Source organism: Anolis sagrei, chromosome 5, assembly GCF_037176765.1.
Source record: "Anolis sagrei isolate rAnoSag1 chromosome 5, rAnoSag1.mat, whole genome shotgun sequence".
NCBI lineage: Eukaryota > Metazoa > Chordata > Lepidosauria > Squamata > Dactyloidae > Anolis > Anolis sagrei.
This window is the reverse complement of record NC_090025.1, coordinates 92,723,650-92,750,172: the sequence shown is the minus strand read 5'-3', so window position 1 is coordinate 92,750,172 and position 26,523 is coordinate 92,723,650. Positions and strand designations below refer to the sequence as shown.

Here is a 26,523-nt window from a genome sequence, read left to right as displayed (position 1 = left end):
AAGTTGTCGTCCGGAGGCACTTCCATAGGCTTAGGCAAGCCCAGTGGCCTTTGGAGGAGGTGAGCAGCAAGGGCAGAGGATGTCCTTGAAAGGAGAGCAGGGAGAGCAGTGGGGGCACAGGGAAAGCCCAGTGAGTTATCACCCCCAGCCGGTCTCTGTGGCAATGCAGCCTGCCACTCCACCTGCTCAAATCTGCCACTCCATGATACACTATCTCTCTCCTTCCCATGGAACAGAGCATAGCGGGTGGAACAGACTCCTCAGGTCTGCCACACTTAGAGCATTATTAGACCTGAGCCTTTTATAAGAATATTCTTAACATTGTAAACATTTATCTCATCACTGTCCAGTTCTTATCACAGTTTACGTTCAATTCTTATTAGCAATTTTTAATTACAGTCCAGCAAGCAAGTAGTCATTGCTGGTCTTAACATTATACTGGTGTCTCCAAAATTATTGACTCCCTCCTTTCATCCTTCCATTTTTCCATTCATTCTCACCGATCATTTAATTCACATTTATCAAATCTGTACATTAAATTTATTGTGACAGGTGGCTCCCATGCCAGTGATGTGATAAATCCATTTCATGTTTTGTTTAGTTTTAAATGAGCCATTCAACAGGCTCATAGATCTAGAAAAAGAATTCAGTACCTTGGACAGTTCCCTTACATGCTAGATAACAATCCCTGAAAGTTTATGTCAAACACAACTTATTTTGTCAGGGTCCCACAAAACTCTTTGCACATGCCTAAAGAGAAAATTCCACATGTAGCAAGAAAATATGTAGCTTGTTCCTTCTGATCTCTGTAACCATTTGACATATTTATTTATTTATTTATTATTTGAACTTATATGCCGCCACTCCCCTGGGGCTCAGAGCGGCTTACAGGAACGGCTAAAATCTAACACAATTTAAAAACAATTTAAAACAATTTAAAAACAGCAATATCAAAAATCAAAGGCCTGTCGAAACAGGTATGTCTTACAAGCCCCGCGGAAAGCTGTTAAGTCCCGCAAGTCATGGACTTCAGGTGACAGAGTATTTCAGAGCGATGGTGCCACTGCTGTAAAGGCTCTGTGTCTGGTTGCTGTTAGACGCAAGGTCTTGACACTGGGAATTTCCAATAGATCTTGGTCCTCAGAACGGAGAGATCTCTGGGGTTGGTAGGGGGTGAGGCGGTCCCTCAGGTACATCGGCCCCAGACCATGCAAGGCCTTAAAGGTGAGTACCATCACCAATGCAGCTGCAGTAAGATTGGTGTTATGTGGCATCTCATCGGAATTCCCGCAAGAAGCCGAGCAGCTGTATTTTGTATCAACTTGAGCTTCCGGATCACCAGCAAAGGAAGGCCAATGTAGAGGGCGTTGCAGTAGTCCAGTCTTGAGATGACCGTAGCCTGGATCACCGTAGCTAGGTCGTCCCTGGACAGGTACAGGGCCAGCTGTCTAGCCTGCCGCAGATGAAAAAAAGCAGTTCTGCTAATGGCGGAGACCTGTGCCTCCATCGTCAGCGGAGGGTCCAAAAGGACTCCCAGACTCTTTACCAATGATGATGGGCGTAGCACCTTGCCATCCAGGGTAGGCAGCTGGATATCCCCACTGCCCGGTTGACCCAGCCATAGCATCTCCGTCTTTGCTGGATTCACCCTCAACCTGCTGGCACGCAGCCATCCAGTAACGGCCTCGAGGCACTGATGGAAATAATCGGGTACAGAGTCCAGTAGGCCTTCCATCTTCAGCACCAGCTGAGTGTCATCAGCGTACTGGTAACACTCAAGCCCAAAACCTCGAACCAGCTGAGCAAGTGGTCGCATATAGATGTTAAACAACAGAGGGGAGAGAATGGCCCCCTGAGGAACCCCACAAGATAGAGGGGACCTCTCAGAGACCAGGCCTCCCCTCTCCACTCGCTGTCCACAGTTGTGAAGAAAGGAGGACAGCCAATTTAAAGCTGTCCCTCTCACTCCAACAGCAGCAAGGCGGTGGGTCAAAAGATTGTGGTCGACTGTGTCAAATGCTGCTGTGAGATCCAATAACACAAGCAGTGCTGATCCACCCTGGTCAAGCTGGCATCGAAGGTGATCCGTGGTGGAGACCATGCCCCGCACCGAAGCCGGATTGGAAGGGAGCTAGTCTGGCTGTGTTGTCTAGGAATTGCTGCAACTGCTCCGCTGCTGCCCTCTCAATCATATGTTTCTCCTGAGGTCAGTTCAAAAACTTGTTGGTAAATTTAAAAAGTAGAAATAAATCAAGAACAGGAACAGAATTCATTACGCTATGGAGAAGTGATTCCAAGTTAACCATGGAATCACACTGGAGGACCTCAAGATTTCTGAAATAATGTTAAATCAAATCTATTAATGATCAAATTCACAAAAGTCAAACTCATAAATATGTAGGACCAACTGTATATGTGCATAAGCCATACACACCTGTGTGACTAAGAGAATTTTGGCCCCATTCTTCAGCTCTTTCATTGACAAAGAATGAATTTCAACAGATATTTGACCGAGGCTTCTTACAGGGAGCGGTCATCCCTCCTGTTCAAGGAGCTCCACTGGCTGCCATTCACATTCACCAATTCAAGGTGCAGGTTCTTACCTACAAAGCCCTGAACGGTTTGGGACCCACCTATCTGCGTGACTGCATCTCTGTATACGAACCCACATGATCTCTTCATTCATCTGGAGAGGCCGTCCTCTCAATCCTGCCAGCATCGCAGGCGCGATTGGTGGGGACGAGAGAGAGGGCCTTTTCAGTGGTGGCTCCTCAACTCTGGAACTCACTCCCTAAGGACATCAGGCAAGCCCCAACCCTGGCAGTTTTCAGGAGGAGCTTGAAGACGTGGTTGTTCCAGTGTGCCTTCCCGGATTAACGATCCCATAGCACTTTGTCCTTCTAAAGCACTTTACATTTTTTAGGTCTGCTCATATGTCTTTCCACAAACGCCACTATCACCTTTTTGTCCATGTTCAGCACTATTTCCAATTTTAATTTTACATTTGGCCTTCCCATAGTTTAATTGTATGTTGTCTTATTGTTAATGTTATATGTTTATGTTTTATTTCAATTGCTTGTATTGTTGTGATTATTGCTTGTATTGTTGTGTTTGGGCTCGGCCTCATGTAAGCCGCACCGAGTCCCTTGGGGAGATGGTAAAGGTAAAGGTAGTCCCCTGACCTTAAGTCCAGTCATGTCTGACTCTGGGGTGTGGTGCTCATCCCCATTTCTAAGCCGAAGAGCCAGCGTTGTCCGTAGACACCTCCAAGGTCATGTGGCTGGCATGACTGCATGGAGCGCCGTTACCTTCCCGCCGGAGCGGTACCTATTGATCTACTCACATTTGCATGTTTTCGAACTGCTAGGTTGGCAGAAGCTAGGGCTGACAGCGGTAGCTCACGCCACTCCCCTGAATCGAACCTGCAACCTTTCGATCAACAAGCTCAGCATCTCAGTGCTTTAACCCACTGCGCCACTGGGGGTAGTGGGGTACAAATAAAGTGTTATTATTATTATTATTATTATTATTATTATTTTCCCACCCTACCTAAGTGGGAATCACTGCTAGCCTTGCCATGTATTTGCTTCACAGCAACGTCAGATAATTCCTTTCTGAAATTATTTCTTCCTTTTTTTGCAATTAAATGATGTATCTTCCTGTCTTCCACATTGCTGCACTACTCCTAACTCACTCGGTGTGTGATGTCTGTCTGTTGAGCATCCGAGGGTTCACATGAGTTCTTCCTGTGTTGATGTTTCCAAGTTCCCTTGATATGCCTGGGAACTGCCAAGACAAGTACCAGCCAAGGTCCCTCCTCTGACCCTCCCACCCTAAAGGGAACAGTCTAACTTTCTGCTTAGTTTCCTAGAAGGAGGACAGGACTAAATTTTTGTCATAGACCTCTCCAAATGTCACTGTGACATTCATTATTGTGCCAGCTAGAACATTGGAAAGATGAACTGGAAGCAAGTGCTTTTTCTGACCTATCTCATGACTCTTGCGCTCCTGATTGGTATGTACGGTTTGCAAAAATAACTAAGAGGAAAGGCTGGATTTCAGGAAACAATAATCTGGAAGTGCCCAGTGTGTGCTGGCATTTGTCATTTTAATAGGATGGAGGGAGGCTGTGTCTGATAACATTGCAATGGTAAGACGTTTCTCCAGATTACAGATATATCAGGTATACGGTTTCTTTTACTGGACTGTTGCTGTTGAGACAGGAGGGATGTAATGCATTGTGACCTTGGGTCAAATGGACTGTGGGTTTCAAAGCAAATTTATCTCCGGTCAGACAGAATATAATATTGGCAGGACCTTTGCAGATTTTAGTCTGAAGCACTTCTTTGTGATTTTCCCCAAGCTCCTACTGTGACTCTTTAACTGATTTAAACAATACTTGATCTTCTGTCTTGCTTAGTGCTTAAGGGTGCCAGCGCCATGTCTGTGGGCTCCAAGACAGTGGCCGTGGGTTCCAAGAAGGCGGCAACGGGAGAATCAAGAAAAGAAAGTAAGTGGGAAGATGCACTGTGATCCATTCCCTGATTTTGTTTTTGCAAAAAATATTTTTATTATTTTACTAGCTGTACCCGCCATGCGTTGCTGTGGCCAACCTTCCCTCTTTCTCTCCTTCTTTCCCTCCTTCCATACCTTCCTCCTTCCTCCTTCCTTCCTTCCTTCCTTCCTTCCATTATTATTATTATTATTATTATTATTATTATTATTGTTATTATTATTATATTATTATTATTATTATATTATATTATTATTATTATTATTATTATTCCATTATTATTCCATTATTATTCCATTATTATTATTATTATTATTATTATTAAAAACACTTATATTCCGCCCTTCCCACCCCGAAGGGGACTCAGAGTGGAGTACAAATATACATGGCAAACATTCAGTGCCTGTATACAATACATAAACATTAAAAAACATTTATCTAAATATTAAAATACACCATTTAAAATAGCACAATTTAAGGATTCCTTCCTTCCTTCCTTCCTTCCTTCCTTCCTTCCTTCCTTCCTTCCTTCCTTCCTGTCTTTCCTTCTCTTCTTCCATCGTTCTCTATCTATTTCCTTCCTTCCCCCTTTTTCTTTCTCTTCTTCTGTCTCTCTTTTCTTCCTTCTCTCTTTCCTTTTTTCCTTCCCCCCTCTTTCTCTACATCTTCTCCCCTTCCTTCACTCCCTCTTTCCTTCCTTCTTTCCCTTTTTTCTTTCCTTCCTTCCTGTCTTTCCTTCTCTTCTTCCATCCTTCTCTATTACTTTCCTTCCCCCCTTTTCTCTCTCTCTTCCGTCTCTCTTTTCTTCCTTCTCTCTTTCCTTCTTTCCTTCCCTCCCTCTTTCTCTACATCTTCTCCCCTTCCTTCGCTCCCTCTTTCCTTCCTTCTTTCCCTTTTTTCTTTCCTTCTCTCCTTCCTTCCTTCTCTAACTTTCCTTTCTTCTCTTTTTCTTTCCCTCCCTCTTTCTCTCCTTTCTTCCTTCTCTACTTCTTTCCTTCCTTCTCTCTTTGCTTCCATGCTTCCTTATCCCTTTCCTTCTTTCTTTCTCTCCCTCCCTCACTCTTTCTTTCTTTTTTTTTCTTCCCCTTCCCTCCCCCTTTTTCTGTATTGTCGTTTAGCTTTTCGTCATTTAGTTTTTTGGGGCTTTTGCTGTGTTTTTCAGTGTTTTTATGAGTGAAGGACATACATTGGGTTGTTAGGTGTCTTGTGTCCAAATTTGGTGTCAATTCCCCCAGTGGTTTTTGAGTTCTGTTAATCTCACAAACGAACATTACATTTTTATTTATATAGATCATGGTTTAATACATGTGTTATACATTGTTTATTTTACAGCAGATACATATTATTCAATACAACTTACCATACTTTAACTTTTGGCATCTAGTGTTATATTTCTGCTTATACATATTGTCTATCCCTCACCGCTGTGCTCCCCACCACCCTCCCAAGCCACAGCTTTTACATATCATCTGTCAAAATTTCAATTCTTCTTGTGGAGGTAACTTTCCTTCTTTCTTTTTAAACCCCTTTTCAATATTTTTTCTCTATACATAATCAAAATCACTTTGTTTCCATATACCTCTTTTAACTTTTAATATGCATGCCAGCTTATCATTTATTGCCAATTTCCATACTTCTTTGTACCACTCCTCTATTTGTGTATTTATTTCTCACTAGCTGTCCCCTGCCACACCTTGCTGTGGCCCACTCTGATTGTCATGGGGGTTCTGTGTGGGAGGTTTGGCCCAATTCTATCGTTGGTGGGGTTCAGAATGCTCTGTGATTGTAGCTGAACTATAAATCCCAGCAACTACAACTTCCAAATGTCAAGATTCTATTTTCCTCAAACTCCACCAGTGTTCACATTGGGCATACTGAGTCTTCTTGTAGCGTTTGGTCCAGATCCATCATTGTTTGAGTCCACAGTGATCTCGGGATGTAGGTGAACTACAACTCCAAAACCAAAGGACACTGCCCACTAAACCCTTCCAGTATTTTCTGTTGGTCAGGGGAGAACTGTGTGCCAAGTTTGGTTCAATTCCATCATTGGTGGGGTTCAGAATGCTCTTTGATTGTAGTTGAACTATAAATCCCAGCAACTACAACTCCCAAATGAGAAAATCAATCCTTTTGAGTGAAGGACATACATTGGGTTGTTAGGTATCTTGTGTCCAAATTTGGTGTCAATTCATCCAGTGGTTTTTGAGTTCTGTTAATCCCACAAACGAATATTACATTTTTATTTATATAGATTTCCAGTTCCTTGCTATAAGCAGTCTTGCTATTGTTAATAAATTTGTTATCGCTTCTTTATCCTCTTTTTTCAATTGTTTATTATTATATAATGATACTAAAGCTATACTAGGACTTCTTTCTATTTTAATATTCATTGTATCTTCTATTTCTCTAAATACTTTCCCCCAAAAATTATTTACATATTTACATTGCCACCACATATGTATATATGTTCCTGATTCTTGACATCCTCTCCAGCAATTTTTTAAATAGTTTTTATTTATATTTGCTATTCTTACTGGTGTTAGGTACCATTTCCATATTAACTTATAATAATTTTCTTTAACCCGTATTGATAAATTGATAAATTCCCTGATTTTGGAAGTGAGCAGGAAAGAGAATACAAACACCAGGATTGTAGCGCAGCTGGCTGAGTGTCAGCTGCATTAAGATCACTCTGACCAAAAGGTCATGAATTCGAAGCCAGCCCGGGTTGGAGTGGGTTTCCAACCAATTGTGTAGCCTGTTGTCGACCTTTGCAACCCGAAAGACAGTTGCATCTGTCAAGTAGGAAAATTAGGTACCACCTTAAAGTGTGGGGAGGCTAAATTAACTGATCTATGAGGCCATAAAAAAGACTCCAGCAAAGCATTCCAGCGGGGAAGCATGCGGGGAATGCGGAAGTGCTTCATCAGCGTCGCAAATGGACGATGAAAGCGACAGCTTCCCTGGCGGCCAGAAAAAGTTAAATAGCCTCTGTGTATGTCTATATATGTTGGTATGTCAAAAATTGGCATTGAATGTTTGCTATATATGTGTACACTGAAATCCGCCCTGAGTCCCCTGAGGGGTGAGAAGGGCGGAATATAAAAGCTGTAAATAAACAAACAAACAAACAAACAAGACTAATCACATTTAAAAACCTTTCATAGCAATACGTGATCCACACACCCCAGTGTCAGATCTTCTTGTTTGTCTGCTTCCAGGTCTGGAAAAGAGAGTCTTCATTCAAGAATCAGATGCCTCTAACTTTTTCAAGAAGCGAGGCAAAAGATCTACCAAATCTAGAGATGAACTTAATGGTGAGATTGTTTGGAGGCTGTTTATGTCAAGGTCGGATTCTCTGAATACCCTTTTCATCTATTTTTTCTTATTTGTCTGTCGCATTCTGGAGTAACAAGTAACTTGAGAGTCAAAATAATCTCATTATTTGTACCCCTTTGATATTAGTCTACATACATATATATTGACTAGCGGTCCCCTGCCACACATTGCTGTGGCCCAGTCTCATGAGCTGGAAAATAAAATAACGAGAAAGGGTTGGTTTCTAATATATGTATTTTCTCTATCCTCGTGAGTAAACAGTATTTCTTGTTGTTTCTTTGTCAATGCTGATGTGAAGATTGTCTGGTTTGCCTACTCTGGAACATGCAACATATTATTGTCCTTCTTTAGGTGTCTCTTTCAAATCTATGGTACTATATCTGTCACAAACATGTGTGTGTGTGCGCGTGCGATTCATATATATTTATCTATATCTATGGCTGGAGGGCTCTTTGTTTTCTTGCCCTAGTGAAGGAAGTTGGAGTGGATGGCCTTAAGGCAGCATTTCTCAACTTGGGGTTTGGGACCCCTGAGGGGGGTTGCGAGGGGGTGTCAGAAGGGTCGCCAAAGACCACCAGAAAACACAGCATTTTCTGTTGGTCATGACAGTTCTGTGTGGGAAGTTTGCCCCAATTTTGTCGTTGGTGGGGTTCAGAATACTCCTTGATTGTAGATGAACTATAAATCCCAGTAACTACAACTCCCAAATGTTAAGGTCTATTTCCCCTAAACTCCATCTGTGTTTATATTTGGGCATACTGAGTATTCGTGCCAAGTTTGGTCCTGATCCATCATTGTTTGAGTCCACAGTGCTCTCTAGATGTAGGTGAACTACAACTCCAAAACTTAAGGTCAATGTCCACCAAACCCTTCTAGTGTTTTCTGTTGGTCAGGAGAGTTCTGTGTGCCAAGTTTGGTTCAAATTCATTGTTGGTGGAGTTCAGAATGCTCTTTGATTGTAGGTGAACTATAAATCCCAGTAACTAAAATGTCAACGTCTATTTCCCTCAAACTCCATCTGTGTTTATATTTGGGCATACTGAGTATTCGTGCCAAGTTTGGTCCTGATCCATCATTGTTTGAGTCCACAATGCTCTCTAGATGTAGGTGAACTACAACTCCAAAACTTAAGGTCAATGCCCACCAAACCCTTCTAGTGTTTTCTGTTGGTAATGGGAGTTCTGTGTGCCAAGTTTGTTTCAAATTCATTGTTGGTGGGGTTCAGTATGCTCCTTGATTGTAGGGGAACTATAAATCCCAGTAACTACAACTTCCAAATGTTAAGGTCTATTTCCTCCAAACTCCATCTGTGTTTATATTTGGGCATATTGAGTATTCGTGCAAAGTTTGGTCCAGTTCCATCATTGTTTTGAGTCCACAGTGCTCTCTAGATGTTGTTGTTGTTGTTCATTTGTTCAGTCGTCTCCGACTCTTCGTGACCTCATGGAACAGCCCACGCCAGCGCTCCCTGTTGGCTGTCACCACCCCCAGCTCCTTCAAGGTCAATCCAGTCACTTCAAGGATGCCATCCATCCATCTTGCCCTTGGTCAGCCCCTCTTCCTTTTACCTTCCACTTTTCCCAGCATAATTGTCTTCTCTAAGCTTTGCTGTCTCCTCATTATGTGGCCGAAGTACTTCAACTTTGTCTCTAGATGTAGGTGAACTAAAACTCCAAAACTCAAGGTCAATGCCCACCAAACCCTTCTAGTATTTTCTGTTGGTCGGGGGAGTCCTGTGTGCCACGTTTGGTTCAATTCCATCATTGGTGGGGTTCAAAATGCTCTTTGATTGTTGGTGAACTATAAATCCCAGTAACTACAATCCCCAAATGCCAAGGTCTATTTTCCCCAAACTCCATCTGTGTTTATATTTGGGCATATTGAGTATTTGTGCCAAGTTTGGTCCAGATCCATCATTGTTTGAGTCCATAGTGCTCTCTAGATGTAGGCGAACTATAAATCTGAAACTCAAGGTCAATTCCCACCAAACCCTTCTACTGTTTTCTGTTGGTCAGGGAAGTCCTGTGTGCCAAGTTTGGTTCAATTCAATCGTTGGTGGAGTTCAGAATGCTCTTTGATTATAGGTGAACTATAAATCCCAGCAACTACAACTCCCAAATGACAAAATCATAATTTTTTGAGTGATGGTCACTCCTTGTGTTGTGAGATATTTTGTTGCTAAATTTGGTGTGATTTCATTCATTGATTCTTTTGTTTTTAAGGTACTCATTACGCACAGAGCATTTTTATATATATAGATTGCAACCGATTTATTCAAGGGAACAAGAAGTGTTTATTTCCAAAGAAATGACTAGCCAAATTTAGCTATTGTTAGTGCAAGGAGAGGAAAAAAACTCAATGGAAAAACAGTGGAACATAAAATAGGCAGGAATATATATAGATAGATAGATAGATAGATAGATAGATAGATAGCTTTAGAATAAATAAAATAAAATAAAATAAAATAAAATAAAATAAAATAAAATAAAATAAAATAAAATAAAATAAAATAAAATAAAATAAAATGAAATGAAATGAAATAAAATAATAAAATAAAATAAAATAAAGTAAAGTAAAATAAAATAATAATAAAATAAAATAAAATAAAATAAAATATGCCTGTTTAAATCAACCAATATTTGGAAAATTCTTTGGAGGTAGAATTTTAATTTAATTTCTTAATACTCATGCTTATTGTCAGGTAAATGAGATTCAGCCAAAATGTTGATCTGGAAATGAAATTAGAAGAACATGTTAAATAAATATGTTTGAAAGGAGGATGCGGAGGGGGGGGGGGGAGAGTATTTCTTAACTGCTTAAGCCACAGATTGCTTTAGTCAATGAATAGGAAGCTGTTGTGGGAGGTACAGGACATCATGGTGAAATTAATGTATCTGTTGGCAATATAGGGACTGTAAGTTTGTTAAAGCTAAAGCAGTTTTCCCTAAATAAGATTTAAAGGGAAAAGATACTGAATTTCATTTAAGAACAACAGAAAAACAGTCTTTTTATTTCTCTGATGAGAAGAGTCTACAAGCCCAGTTATTTTTTTTTAAAGCTTTATTTAAGACTAGCTGTCCCCTGCCACGTGTTGCTGTGGCCCAGTCTAGTGATCTGGAAAATAAAGTAATGAGAAAGTGTTGGTTTCTAATATATGTAATTCCTTTATGCTTGTGAGTAAACAGTATTTCTTGTTGTTTCTTTGTCAGTGTTGATGTGGAAAATGTCTGGTTTGCCTACTCTGGAATATGCAACATATTATAGTCCTTCTTTAAGGGTCTCTTTCAAATCTATCATACTCTATCTGTGTGTGTGTGAGAGAGAGAATCATATCTATCTATATTTATGACTGGATGGCTCTTTGTCAGGAGGGCTCTGGTTATATTTTCTTGCCCTGGTGAAGAGAGTTGGACTGGATGGCCTTAAGTATTTTCTGTTGGTCATGGGGGTTCTGTGTGGGAAGTTTGCCCCATTTTTGTCATTTGTGGGTTTCAGAATGCTCTTTAATTGTAGTGAACTATAAATCCCAGTAACTACAAATCCCAAATGTCAAGGTCTATTTCCTCCAAACTCCATCTGTGTTCATATTTAGGCATATGGAATTTTTGTGTCAAGTTCGGTCCAGATCCATCATTGTTTGAGTCCACAGTGCTCTCTGGATGTGGGTGAACTACAACTCCCAAACTCAAGGTCAATGCCCACCAAACCTTTCCAGTGTGTTCTGTTGGTCATGGAAGTCCTGTATGCCATGTATGGTTCAATTTCATCATTGGTGGAGTTCAGAATGCTCTTTGATTGTAGGTGAACTATAAATCCCAGCAACTACAACTCCCAAATGTCAAGGTCTATTTCCCTTAAACTCCATCTGTGTTCATATTTGGGCATATGGAATATTCGTGCCAAGTTTGGTCCAGATCCATCATTGTTTGAGTCCACAGTGCTCTCTGGATGTGGGTGAACTACAATTCCCAAACTCAAGGTCAATGTCTACCAAACCCTTCCAGTTTTTTCTGTTGGTCATGGAAGTCCTGTATGCCATATTTGGTTCAATTCCATCATTGATGGAGTTCAGAATGCTCTTTGATCGTAGGTAAACTATAAATCCCAGCAATGACAATTCCCAAATGACAAAATCATTTTTTTGAGTGGAGGACATACATTGGGTTATTAGGTGTCTTGTGTCCAAATTTGGTGTCAATTCCCCTAGTGGTTTTTGAGTTCTGATGGTATCACAAACGAACATTACATTTTTATTTATATAGAAGAAACAGGGCTTTTTGTGTATTGAAGGTTTTCATGGCTGGAATCACTGGATTGTTGTAGTTTTTTGGGGCTATATGGCCATGTTCTAGAAGCATTCTATCCTGACATTTCACCTGCATCTATGGCAAGCATCCTCACAACCTCTGAGGATGCTTGCCATAGATGCAGGCGAAATGTCAGGAGAGAATGCTTCTAGACATGGCCATATAGCCCGAAAAATCTACAACAACCCAGAGCTTTTTGTATTGCTGTTTAGGACACATGATGCAGCGTAACAGAATTAGTTCACGTTAAAAAAATGAGAAAGATTTGGTTCTCAACAAAGAACATTGTAATGGAAATCACCAATCTGATGAAAGAGGTTGATATTGTTATGGTGTATGCAAACAGTTAATCGTTTAGTATTTCATAACTGGGGATGAGGGAAAAAAAGAACAATAGGGTCCAGTGTTCTTATGGTTTACTTTATATGTGTGTTCTGTGGTTTGCTCTGTGGTGCCCCAGAAGGAAATATGTAAAAGAAATGTTGATTCCTTACTCCCTTCAGATTCAATTGTGATAAGCATAACTTCAAGGCAAAAGCTGCACATCGCAAGTGCTGAACCTGACTCAGCTCATAGAAGATGGCGTTGAAAGGCAGCAGATCACAGGAGCTGTCATCATAGACCTGTCAGCAGCCTATGATACTGTGAACCACCGCCTCCTCCTGAGAAAAATGTATAATATCACAAAGGACTACCACCTCACCCGCCTCATAGGAAACCTGCTACAAAACAGGAGCTTTTTTGCTGAGTTTCAGGGCCAGAGAAGCAGATGGCAGTAACAGAAGAACGGCCTGCCTCAGGGGAGCGTGCTTGCTCCATCCATGTTCAACATCTACACAAATGACCAGCCACTGCCAGAAGGGACAGAGAGTTTCATCTATGCTGATGATCGTGCCATTACTGCTCAAGCAAGGAGCTTTGAGATGGTAGAACAGAAGCTCTCCAAAGCTCTAGGTGCTCTTACTGCCTATTACAGGGAAAACAAGCTGATCCCTAACCCATCTAAAACACAGACATGTGCTTTTCATCTCAAGAACAGACAAGCTCTGAGGATAACCTGGGAAGGAATCCCACTGGAGCATTGCAGCACACCCAAATACCTGGGAGTCACTCTAGACCGTGCTCTGACCTACAAGAAGCACTGCCTGAACATCAAGCAAAAAGTGGGTGCTAGAAACAATATCATACGAAAGCTGACTGGCACAACCTGGGGATCACAACTAGACACAGTGAAGACATCTGCCCTTGCACTATGCTACTCTGCTGCTGAGTACGCATGCCCAGTGTGGAACACATCTCACCACACTAAAACAGTAGATGTGGCTCTTAATGAGACATGCCGCATTATCACGGGGTGTCTGCGCCCTACACCACTGGAGAAATTACACTGCTTAGCCGGTATTGCACCACCTGACATCTGCCGGGAAGTAGCAGCCAATAATGAAAGGACCAAGGCAGAGACATCTCCAGCTCATCCTCTGTTTGGGTATCAGCCAGCACGTCAATGACTTAAATCTAGAAATAGTTTTCTAAGATCTACAGAGACACTCGCTGGAACACCCCAGCAAGTGAGAGTCCAAAAGTGGCAGGCTCAAACCCAGAACCTCAACCAATGGCTGATACCAGATGAGAGACTCCCTCCTGGGCACACAGAAAACTGGGCGACTTGGAAGGCGCTGAACAGACTGCGCTCTGGCACCATGAGATGCAGAGCCAACCTCAAGAAATGGGGCCACAAAGTGGAATCCACAACATGCGAGTGCGGAGAAGAGCAAACCACTGACCACCTGCTGCAATGCAACCTGAGCCCTGCCACATGCACAATGGAGGACCTTCTTGCAGCAACACCAGAAGCACTCCAAGTGGCCAGATACTGGTCAAAGGACATTTAATCAACTACCAAACTTGCAAATTTTGTGTTTGTCTGTTTGTTTGTTTTGTTCTGTTAGAAATGTAATACAATTGACTGGTTGCCCTGACACGACAAATAAATAAATAAGGCCATCTCAACTGTAGCATGATAATAGTGGAACCCTCTTTATAGAGAACCTTTACAGGTGCCAACATCGGTCTCATTCTGATGCAAAGTGAAAACATGGCATTTTACTAAAGCCTTGGGGACCATTCGTCAGCCAAGTTTACACATGATCACAGTTATACATTTCCTTAAACTGTGTTGTTTTCACTTGCTATATTATTAAATAGCCTTTTAGTCTGTTTAACTCATTCTCGTTGCATTATATTGTTTAAACCGGTTTCATTGTATACCACTCAGATATAAAGATGAATATTCAAGCAAATAAGTGTGATAAAATAACATTAATCCTTATCTTCCTTTGCTTTCTCTTAAGCCCAGCTGTCTAACTCTCTGTACATATGTTTTTATGCAGCAGAGACACGGCAGATGCTTGCAGCAGATGAACAAAGGAGGGAGTACTATGAGGAGCAGAGGAATGAATTTGAGAACTTTGTCGAGGAAGAACGTGATGGTAAGCGTACAACAAGGACTGTGAACTTTATTTTGGAAAGCCTGAGTACACAATCATTCTATCCTTGCAAAGGTTCATGCTGTGGAAATGCTTGTGTATTTGGTTAGGAATTGCAGATCTCAGGGCTTGGCTCCTCCTTCTTGGGGTCTTCAGGGGTAGGGGGAGGAATCTCAGGTGAGAGTGCTGCCTTGAAAACATGTTTGTTGTTCATTTGTTCAGTCGTTTTCGACTCTTTGTGACCTCATGGACCTTGAGAGAGCTGGGGATGGTGACGGCCGACAGGGAGCTCTGGTGTGGGCTGCCACACCAGAGCTCCCTGTCGGCCGTCACCACCCCCAGCTCTTTCAAGGTCAAGCCAGTCACTTCAAGGATGCCATCTATCCATCTTGCCCTTGGTCGGCCCCTCTTCCTTTTTCCTTCCATTTTCCCCAGCATCATTGTCTTCTCCAAGCTTTCCTGTCTTCTCATGATGTGGCCAAAGTACTTCATCTTTGCCTCTACTATCCTTCCCTCCAATGAGTAATCGGGCTTTATCTCCTGAAGGATGGACTGGTGGGACCTTCTTGAGGTCCAAGGCACTTTCATAACTTTCCTTCAGCACCACAGTTCAAAAGCATCGATCTTCCTTCGCTCAGCCTTCCTTATGGTCCAGCTCTCACATCCATAGGTGACTACGGGGAATACCATTGCTTTTACTATGCAGATCTTCGTTGCCAGTGTGATGTCTCTATACCTGTATATACCTATACATATATACTTTAGTTAATGATGTATCTATGATCTTAGGTATTAATAACTTGGAACGGATACAAAAAAAAAGGATTTCCATAAACTTCAGCAAAAGTTTTATTCAAAACTAACAATACACATATGTGTAACAAATTGGAGCCCTTCACAAATCGCAAACCTACTTCCGGCTGTCATCTGTGGTGTCTGTCTATGAATTATCTTAGAACTGTGGAGAAACAGAAGGGAAACAGGAGCTGGTAAGAAATCAGCTGAGTTGGGTTGTTGTAGGTTTTTTCGGGCTATATGGCCATGTTCTAAAGGCATTTTCTCCTGATGTTTCGTCTGCATCTATGGCAAGCATCCTCAGAGGTAGTGAGGTCTGTTGGAACTGGGAAAAAGGGTTTATATATCTGTGGAATGACCAGGGTGTGACAAAGGACTCTTGTCTTATGGAGCTAGGTGTGAATGTTTCAACTGATCACCTTGATTAGCATTTGATTGCCTGGCAGTGCCATCTTCTGAGTTCATCATCCGTGTGGAAATGTGAGAAAAACATGTGGGACTGGATCTGTCAAATGTGACTGTGTGGAATAGCTTCAGTGACATGGAGTAAACGGCGTTCCTATGGGTGGTCTTCAACTGAGCATTGACAAAAAAAGCCAATGGGATTTTGGCCTGCATCAATAGGAGCATTGTGTCTAGATCCAGGTAAGACATGCTACCCCTCTCTTCTGCCTTGGTTAGACCACATCTGGAATATTGTGTCCAATTCTGGGCACCAAAATTGAAGAGAGATATTGACAAGCTGGAATGTATCCAGAGAAGGGTGGCTAAAATGATCAAAGGTCTGGAGAACAAGCCCTACGAGGAGTGGCTTAAAGAGCTAGGCATGTTTAGCCTGAAGAAGAGAGGGCTGAGAGGAGACATGATAGCCATGTATAAATACATGAGAGGGAGTCATAGGGAGGAGGGAGCAAGCTTGTTTTCTGCTTCCTTGGAGACTAGGACGCGGAACAATGGCTTCAAACTACAAGAAAGAAGATTCCATCTGAACATGAGGAAGAACTTCCTGACTGTGAGAGCCGTTTAGCAATGGAACTCTCTGCCCCGGAGTGTGATGGAGGCTCCTTCTTTGGAAGCTTTTAAACAGAGGCTGGATGGCCATCTGTCAGGGGTGATTTGAATGCAATATTCCTGCTTCTTGGCAGGGGGTTGGACTGGATGGCCCATGAAGTCTCTTCCAACTCTTTGATTCTATGATCCTCTATGGATAGCACACACTGCATATATTATTTGTAGTCCAAAAAACACTTTAAAACAATACAATAATTAAAATGAACCATTTTAAACTTATTTGTAGGGCTGGGCAATTCGTTTCGTTAATTCGTAATTCTTTAAAAAAATCGTTAATTTTTAAATTACAAAACGATAACGAATCAGTCTGGAGCAATTTTTTTAAAAAACGAATTTTTAAAGCTATTTTGTAATTGTTTTGTAATTGTTTTGTTATTATTTCAGCTCCTGGCTGCAAAGGGGCCCGAGCAGGGGCAAGGAGAAGGGAAGGCAGGCGAGAGAGAGAGACTGAGCGAGCAAGCTCCCTTCCCGGCCTGGCTTCCTCCCCTCGCTCCCCTGGCTCCCCCCGCCCCCTTCTTCCCCCTTTCCCCGGCTCACCTGGGCATGCACACCCCACTGACATCTTCTGGGAAAGACCCCCGCCCAGCAGCAGCGGCAAGGCTTATTAGTATTTCAATGGGAAGTGTGGACCTGCTTTTGGCTGTTGTTGTTGTTGTTGTTGTTGTGTGCTTTCAAGTCATTTCAGACTTATGTTGACCCTGAGTGAGGGCCGGGGAAATGACCATGGAGGGCCGAATCCGGCCCCCGGGTCTTAGTTTGAGGACCCCTGCTTCAGCCTAAAATGAGTTGAGGTGAAAGAAGGGCTCTTGTTGAACTAAAACAATGCTGAGAAAGGAATCTTTGATTTGCTTTTCAGGCTACGACTGTAAGCATCTCAGTTTCATGACACTGAGTCTGTAGTTTTTGGAACAATTGTTCTTAAAAATGTGCGTCACCTAATACTGCTGCAACTCACACAAAAAGTTCCTTCTTGTCTACAGTTACCAATTGTTTGGATTTTGCTAGAACAGTTCATAAATACACAACTGTGTCTTGAATTTTAAATAGAACTTTGAAAAACAAAGAGAGAGGGAAGTGTATAACAAACTCTATAAACATCTACCAAATAAGGGCATTTCTATTCTGAAAGACAGCTGCTCATGGGTTTCGGGTCCTAGTATCCTCTGCATAGGGAGAGACCTGAAACAGTATCAGCCTATGCAAAAACTGGAAGCCATTTTCGTTATTTGGAAGCTGTACCTCCGGTGCAGCTTCAAATTCCTTAAAAAAACCCTCACATTTTTATAATGAAACTAGAATCATAGAATCATAAAGTCGGAAGAGACCTCATGGGCCATCCAGTCCAACTCCCTGTCAAGAAGCAGGAAAATTGCATTCAAAGCACCCCCGATAGATGGCCATCCAGCCTCTGTTTAAAAGCTTCCAAAGATGGAGCCTCCATCACACTCCGGGGCAGAGAGTTCCACTACTGAACAGCTCTCACAGACAGGAAGTTCTTCCTCATGTTCAGATGGAATCTCCTTTCTTGTAGTTTGAAGCCATTGTTCCATGTCCTAGTCTCCAGGGAAGCAGAAAACAAGCTTGCTCCCTCCTCCCTGTAGCTTCCTCTGACAAATTTATACATGGCTATCATATGTCCGGAGCCCCCGGTGGCGCAGTGGTTTAAAGCACTGAGTTGCTGAGCTTGTTGATTGAAAGGTCGCAGGTTCGATTCCGGGAAGCGGCGTGAGCTTCCGCTGTCAGCCCTAGCTTCTGCCAACCTAGCAGTTCGAAAACATGCAAATGTGAGTAGATCAGTAGGTACCGCTCCGGCGGGAAGGTAACGGCGCTCCATGCAGTCATGCCGGCCACATGACCTTGGAGGTGTCTACGGACAACGCTGGCTCTTCGGCTTAGAAATGGAGATGAGCACCACACCCCAGAGTCAGACATGACTGGACTTAATGTCAGGGGACTACCTTTACCTTTACCTATCATATGTCCTCTCAGCCTTCTCTTCTTCAGGCTAAACATGCCCAGCTCCTTAAGCCGCTCCTCATAGAGCTTGTTCTCCAGACCCTTGATCATTTTAGTCGCCCTCCTCTGGACACATTCCAGCTTGTCAATATCGCTCTTCAATTGTGGTAACAAGAACTGGACACAATATTCCAAGGCAGAATAGCGGGGTAGCGTGACTTTAACCTGAAGAAGAGAAGGCTGAGAGGAGACATGATAGCCATGTATAAAAATGTGAGAAGAAGTCATAGGAAGGAAGGAGCAAACCTGTTTTCTGCTGCCCTGGAGACTAGGATGCAGGACAATGGCTTCAAACTATAAGAAAGGAGATTCCATCTGAACTTCTTGACTGTGAGAGCTGTTCAGCAGTGGAACTCTCTGCCCCAGAGTGTGGTAGAGGCTTCTTTTTTGGAAGCTTTTAAACAGAGGCTGGATGACCATCTGTCAGGGGTGCTTTGAATGCAATATTCCTGCTTCTTGGCAGGGGGTTGGACTGGATGACCCATGCGGTCTCTTCCAACTCTATTATTCTATGATACTCAAATGATGGCACTGGTCCTTTCAGAAAACTATTCCTGGGATTCTTGTAGGATACCATGCTTGTTATAAAGCCACTGAGATATGTTATGAGCACAGTTGTGCTCTAAGAAAAATCAGTATAAACTTAAGTTTCCTTTCCAATTGGAAATGGGACATATTTCTTCCTATACATAATTTTTTTCCTTCCAGAAAATTATACCGTTTTTACCAATATAACCACATCACATCCTACCACATACACAATGTGCAGAGAACTTGGCAGGAATGTAATATGACATATGCAGTCTAATTTCATTCTTGGGAACTCCCAACACTGTTCAGAGTGCCTGGAATGAAGCAAAATATGGGGGGAAAAACCCCAGTGGTGTCCTTTGTGACACAGGCATGCTTTATTACACATGGGATATAGAATGGATTTTGGAAAGGGATTCATCAGCTTCCTTCTCAGTGATGTAATTTTATGGTCTGAGCTAAACCCAATACGTCAGAGGAAGTCACAGGGAGGAGGGAGCAAGTTTGTTTACTGCTGCCCTGGAGACTAGGACACGGAACAATGGCTTCAAACTACAAGAAGGGAAATTCCATCTGAACATTAGGAAGAATTTCCTGACTGTGAGAGCTGTTCAGCAGTGGAACTCTCTGCCCCAGAGTGTGGTGGAGGCTCCTTCTTTGGAAGCTTTTAAACAGAGGTTGGATGGTCATCTGTCGGGGGTGCTTTGAATGCAATTTTCCTGCTTCTTGACAGTGAGTTGGACTGGATGGCCCATGAGGTTTCTTCCAACTATATGATTCTATGATTCTATGAAATGCACCAAAAGATAAACTTAGTCTTGTTGCCTGAAAAAAATAAATGGATGGAGGGAAGGAATGGAAACAGAGTTGATTGATTCACTGGACTCGGTGGGGCTTACTTTCATATTTATGAACTCTGTGGACTCAATATCCATGGTTTCACTTACATATATATACTCCAAAAAATAATATTCCAGTCCCTGAACGAGTTTGTGGATTATTATTATTATTATTATTTACTTTATTTGTATACCGCTCTATCTCAGCCCGTAGGCGACTCAGAGCGGTTTACAGCCAAGTCAGTATACAAAGTGGACAGCATCAGCATTAAAACAGTAATCAGGGCAACTACAACAATATAACAGTACATCAATACAGCAATATAACATCAATACAACCATATAACTAATCTATCACGTCTCATCAGCAAAATCGTAATCCAATCTCTTAGTCCATTATTCCATGTTCCATGATCAATCAATTAATTGCACTGGTTAATTAAACGCCTGTTCAAAGAGCCAGGTCTTCACTCCTCTCCTGAACGCTAGCAGAGAGGGGGCCGATCTAACGTCTGCTGGAAGGGCGTTCCACAGCCGGGGGGCCACCACTGAGAAGGCCCTGTCTCTCGTCCCCACCAGCCGTGTTTGTGAGGCTGGCGGGATCGAGAGCAGGGCCTCCCCGGATGTTTCTATATACTCCTGTACTATTCTATGGTGTGGTTCTGGTCTAAGTATACCAAAGTACAGGGCTTATAATTAGTTGTGGTTTCAGTTATCCATGGGAGGCAAGGTGAAACCATGGATCAAGAGTCCACAGATAAGAGGGCTCATACTGTATGCGACTAGTGTCTCATTCATCCTGTGATTCAAGACTTTTAAAGGCCAGGTTGTATGGATGAAGAACATACTGTATATACTTGAGTATAAGCCTAGTTTTTCAGCCCCCTTTTTAGGCTGAAAAAGCTCCCCTCGGCTTATACTTGAGCCAAGGTTATTTATTAATTTACTCTGTTATTAGTATTATTTTTATTATATTTATGTTATTACTCTATTATTATTTTTATTACATTTATTATTTACTCTATTATTATTCATGTTATTACATTTACATTATTTCACTCTATTATTTTTATTACATTTATTATTTTACTCTTTTTATTATTGTTATTAAATTTATTATTTTGCTCTCTTTATTATTGGAAGAATAGATAAGCACTAGGGCTGGGCAACCACGATTCGTTTTTAGGGGGTTTTTGCGTTTCGATTTTTAAAAGAATTCCGAATTTTTTCTTTAAAAAAGTTCTAAATTTACGAAATTTCGGAAATTACGAAACAATTACGAATCGATTCGTTAATGGCGGACGCAACCGCGCAATACGCTAAAAAAACCTCCAAATGGGACAGGGGGAACTTCTGAAGCTTCCCTCTCCCTCTGTTGTTGACTGTTGGTGTGATAATTATATATTTTTTTCACTGATAAAACAAACAACAACTATAAAACTTGCACCAGACATACGGAAATAATAACGAAACGATTTCGAAACAATTACGAAACGAATTGAAAAATTCGTTTCGATTTTTAGTTGCTCCTGAATGGTTCAATATTGCTTCGTTATAAAAAAAAATAACGAATTAATAACGAATTATGAAATTAACGAACGAAACTGCCCAGCCCTAATAAGCACATTTACATTGTAGGAGGCTAGAATAATGGTTTCATCAGAGCTGGACAGTTGTTCATTCGTTCAGTCATCTTCAACTCTTCGTGACCTCATGGACCAGCCCACACCAGAGCTCCCTGTCGGCCGTCACCACCCCCAGCTCCTTCAAGGTCAGTCCAGTCACTTCAAGGATGCCATCCATCCATCTTGCCCTTGGTCGGCCCCTCTTCCTTTTGCCTTCCACTTTCCCCAGCATAATTGTCTTCTCTAAGCTTTGCTGTCTCCTCATGATGTGGCCAAAGTACTTCAACTTTGTCCCTAGTATCCTTCCCTCCAATGAGCAGTCGGGCTTTATTTCCTGGAGGATGGACTGGTTGGATCTTCTCGCAGTCCAAGGCACTCTCAGCAGTTTCCTCCAGCACCACAGCTCAAAAGCATCGATCTTCCTTCGCTCAGCCTTCCCTAAGGTCCAGCTCTCACATCCGTAGGTGACTACAGGGAATATCATTGCTTTGACTATGCGGATCTTTGTTGTCAGTCTGATGTCTCTACTCTTTACTATTTTATCGAGATTGGACATTGCTCTCCTCCCAAGAAGTAAGTGTCTTCTGATTTCCTGGCCACAGTCTGCATCTGCAGTAATCTTTGCACCTAGAAATACAAAGTCTGTCACGGCCTCCACATTTTCTCCCTCTATTTTCCAGTTGTCAGTCATTCTTGTTGCCATAATCTTGGGTTTTTTTGACGTTTAGCTGCAACCCGGCTTTTGCGCTTTCTTCTTTCGCCTTGATTAGAAGGCTCCTCAGCTCCTCCTCGCTTTCGGCCATCAGAGTGGTGTCATCTGCATATCTGAGGTTGTTAATGTTTCTTCCAGCAATTTCCACCCCAGCTTTGCATTCACCAAGCTCCGCACATCGCATGATGTGTTCTGCATACAAGTTAAAAAGGTTGGGTGAGAGTATGCAGCCTTGCCGTACGCCTTTCCCAATCTTGAACCAGTCTGTTGTTCCGTGGTCAGTTCTGACTGTTGCTACTTGGTCATATAGATTCCTCAGGAGAGAGACAAGGTGGCTTGGTATGCCAAGGTTATTTATTAATTTACTCTGTTATTAATATTATTTTTATTATATTTATGTTATTACTCTATTATTATTTTTATTACATTTATTATTTACTCTATTATTATTCATGTATACATTTACATTATTTTACTCTATTATTTTTATTAAATTTATTATTTTACTCTTTTTATTAGGCTTGGGCGGTTTTATTTATTTATTTATTTATTTCTTGCATTTATTAACCGCCGCTCTCAGCCCTAGGGCGACTCGTGGCGGTGTACAGTACATAAAAGACAATTTACAATGAAACCAAAACAACAAAACTAACATATCACTAATACACAACATCTAATTACACTAAAATAATCCGCTCCGTCTTATCGTGGAATCATAAACCAATCTCGTAGTTGTAATCCATTCCGGTTGTCATTTCCAGTAACATAGCACTCAGTTGAATGCCATCTCGAAAAGCCATGTCTTCAGGCCCTTGCGAAAGGCCATAAGGGAGGGTGCCTGTTTTGTTCGTTAATTTCGTAATTCGTTATTAATTCATATTTAAATTAGCTTACGATCCAATATTGAGCCATGCAGGAATAGTGTGAGGAGTAAATTAGATTCGAAACAATTTTTTCAATATATTTCGTAATTATTTCGTATTTATTTCGAAATTATTTCGTAATTATTTTTGCATGTCTGGTGCAAGTTTTATAGTTGTTGTTTGTTTTATCACACCAACAGTCAACAACAGAGGGAGAGGGATGCTTCAGAAGTTCCCCCTGTCCCATTTGGAGGTTTTTTTAGCATATAGCGCAATCGCGTCCGCCATTAACAAATCGATTCGTAATTATACGAAATTTCGTAAATTTCGAAATTTTTAAAAGGAAAATTTCAGAATTCTTTAAAAAAACGAAACGTGATGGACCCCAAAAAACGAAACGAGTTTAGAAACAAATTTTTCCGTTGTTACCCAAGCCTACTTTTTATTATTGTTATTAAATTTATTATTTTGCTCTCTTTATTATTATTGGAAGGATAGATAAGCACATTTACATTGTAGGAGGCTAGAATGATGGTTTCATCAGAGCTGGACAGTCTTACATTATAGTTTTATGTAAATATTCAAAAACATTTAACCTACTGGTACCTCAATTAATGAAATTTTATTGGTATCTAGTTTTATTTTGAAATTGACCAGTATTTATTTATTTCCAGCACTTTTACCCCGCCCTTCTCACCCCCAAGGGGGGACTCAGGGCGGCTTACAGAGAAAGGCACAATTCGATGCCTTGTCTCATATACATACATATATAAAAGCAATTCAACAATTACAAATTAAAAATTATATCATCAATACAAAACAATACCATAAACACAGTAGTAGGCTAATCCTGAGCTCAGCGTTTGGAGTTCCGTAAATCCATTCCGTCTCGTCAAGTTCCAGCTCGTCATCAAGTCTTTCTTTAGCTGCCAGAATGTCCAAATGCCTGGTCCCATATCCAGGTTTTCAACTTTTTTCTAAATGAAAGAAGGGACGTTGCTGATCTAATCTCCCCGGGGAGTGAGTTCCACAGGTGGGGGGCCACCACCGAGAAGGCCCTGCTCCTCGTCCCCGCCAATCTCACTTGTGATAGAGGTGGGGTCGAGAACAGGGCCTCCCCAGAAGATCTTAGGTTCCGAGGTGGAACGTAGAGGGAGATCCGTTCGGATAGATACACTGGGCCGAAACCGTTTAGGGTTTTGTAGGTTAAAACCAGCACTTTGAATTGTGCTCGGAATTGGAACGGCAGCCAGTGGAGCTGACACAACAGGGGGGTGGTGTGCTCCCTGTATGTCGCTCCAGTGAGCAATCTGGCTGCTTCTCGCTGGACCAGTTGGGGTTTCCGAGCAGTCTTCAAAGGCAACCCCACGTAGAGTGCGTTGCAGTAATCCAATCGGGATGTAACAAGAGCGTGGACCACCGTGGCCAAGTAGCTGCTGCATTTCCCACCCTCGGCTTATATTCAAGTCAATACATTTTCCCAGTTTTTGTGGTAAAATTAGATGCCTCGGCTTATACTTGGGTTGGCTTATACTTGAGTATATACGGTATTTAATAGATCCCTCTACTATAGTAAACTTGGCTTTACCCAAAGCCTTTCAGAAATGAGTGTTGCTTTTTTTCCCATACCCTCCATACTGGATTAAATGCCACCAGTAAAGGGGCAGTGAAAATGTTTGTATTTCGAAACAACATCTTTAAGATACTCTTCCTTTTACAGAGCAGGATGAAAGAAGCCGAGAACAGATCGAGCAATGGCGCGAATACCACTACGATGGCCTTGATCCACCTTATCTGTATAATCGGCATATTGTCTAGAGCAAATGTGAAGAAGACACTCCACCAAATAATAAAAATGGAAGTATCTGCTGGCTGCATCGTTGGCAGGACAAATAGCAAAGCTCGATTTTTCACATTATGAGCTTGCTATTGATCTGCGGATTCTGAATATGCTTCATCCACCTGTCTCGTATTAGCATTGAATTTACTGATAGGCACGGCTTTCCTTTGTATTTTGAAGTGCTAGTAAATAGATGCCTCCAGACCTTGCTGCACAGGTCAAATTAATGCAAGTATTTCAGATTTGTCTATGTATATATCATGTATATGAGCAACTCTACTTAGAGCAAGGGGGCAATCATTATTTTTAACACAATTACTATATATAGAGGGAGGAACTAAACACAAAATCAGCTTGTGCTATAACTAGAGCATTTTAAATGATTTTAGACTGAAGGACAAAAATGGTCTTAAGTGTTTTTGCATCTGTTGAATGACAACTTATGCCAAATAAAGTGTGTTAGTCATTGAAGGTGCTACAAGACCTTTTGTGATCTTATCATGTGCTTCTCTATTAAAAGTATTTATAATGGCTTTCCTTAATAATTTGATAATATTGGGAAAGCAATTACAACAAATATCCCAATTATACAGAAATGCCTCTAGAACATGGCCATATAGCCCGAAAAAACCCACAAGAACCTAATAAGTGCTAAGTTTATAACTTTGCAAGTATCTTCAAATGTATTTCCATATATGATGATCAATATATATGTTTGTAGTAAATTTTTCTGTTTATAATAATTTTAGTCCACCAGAGGAAGGCCTGGTGCAAGGCCAAAACCGGTCGTAGATGGCTGATTCATATGCAACTCAACATAAGAAGACATGGCGTTGATACCATTTCAAAGTGACTGTACAAAAACTCATATAATATTGTTTGTGATCACTGTGAATTTGAACAGTAGAATAAGTTTCTACAATTATAAGTTGATTTTTATTATTTTCTATTTTCTGTATAAGTGGGATATTTGTTGAGCTTACTAACTCAGGAACCCATTCATCTATATAAATAAAAATGTAATGTTCGTTTGTGGGATTAACAGAACCACTGGACGAATTGAGACCAAATTTGGACACAAGACACCTAACAACCCAATGTATGTCCTTCACTCAAAAAATTGATTTTGTCATTTGGGAGTTGTAGTTGCTGGTATTTATAGTTCACCTACAATCAAAGAGGATTCTGAACCCCACCAACGATGGAATTGAACCAAACTTGGCACACAGTTCTCCCATGTCCAACAGAAAAAGCTGGAAGGGTTTGGTGGGCAGTGTTCTTTGGTTTGGAGTTGTAGTTCACCCACATCCAGGGAGCACTGTGGACTCAAACAATGATGGATTTGGACCAAACTCTAAATGAATACTCAATATGCACAAATGTGAACACTGGTGGAGTTTGGGGGAAATAGAATCTTGACATTTGGAAGTTGTAGTCGCTGGGATTTATAGTTCACCTAAAATGACAGAGCATTCCGAACCCCACCAACAATAGAATTGGGCCAAACCTCCCACACAGAACCCCCATGTGGGCCACAGCAATGCGTGGCATGGGATGGCTAGTATTGTATTAAATAGCAATTACAG

General features: G+C 41.5%; 1 protein-coding gene across 1 annotated transcript; it reads left to right on the top strand.

Moving 5' to 3' along the window:
• The first annotated feature begins 3,712 nt into the window (after positions 1-3,712).
• Positions 3,713-25,385, top strand: UCMA (upper zone of growth plate and cartilage matrix associated). Its single transcript, XM_067468888.1, has 5 exons — positions 3,713-4,015; positions 4,421-4,510; positions 7,735-7,830; positions 14,550-14,648; positions 24,818-25,385. The coding sequence occupies exons 1-5, from the start codon at positions 3,958-3,960 to the stop codon at positions 24,913-24,915; spliced, it is 441 nt and encodes a 146-aa protein (XP_067324989.1). The 5' UTR covers positions 3,713-3,957; the 3' UTR covers positions 24,916-25,385.
• Positions 25,386-26,523: the final 1,138 nt, after the last annotated feature.

Bases quoted from the DNA above. Each gene is read 5' to 3' on its own strand.
- UCMA (XM_067468888.1), top strand. From the start codon at position 3,958: ATGAACTGGAAGCAAGTGCTTTTTCTGACCTATCTCATGACTCTTGCG. The intron at 4,016-4,420 runs GTATGTACGGTT...TGTCTTGCTTAG, and splicing joins GACTCTTGCGCTCCTGATTG to TGCTTAAGGGTGCCAGCGCC. The intron at 4,511-7,734 runs GTAAGTGGGAAG...GTCTGCTTCCAG, and splicing joins GGGAGAATCAAGAAAAGAAA to GTCTGGAAAAGAGAGTCTTC.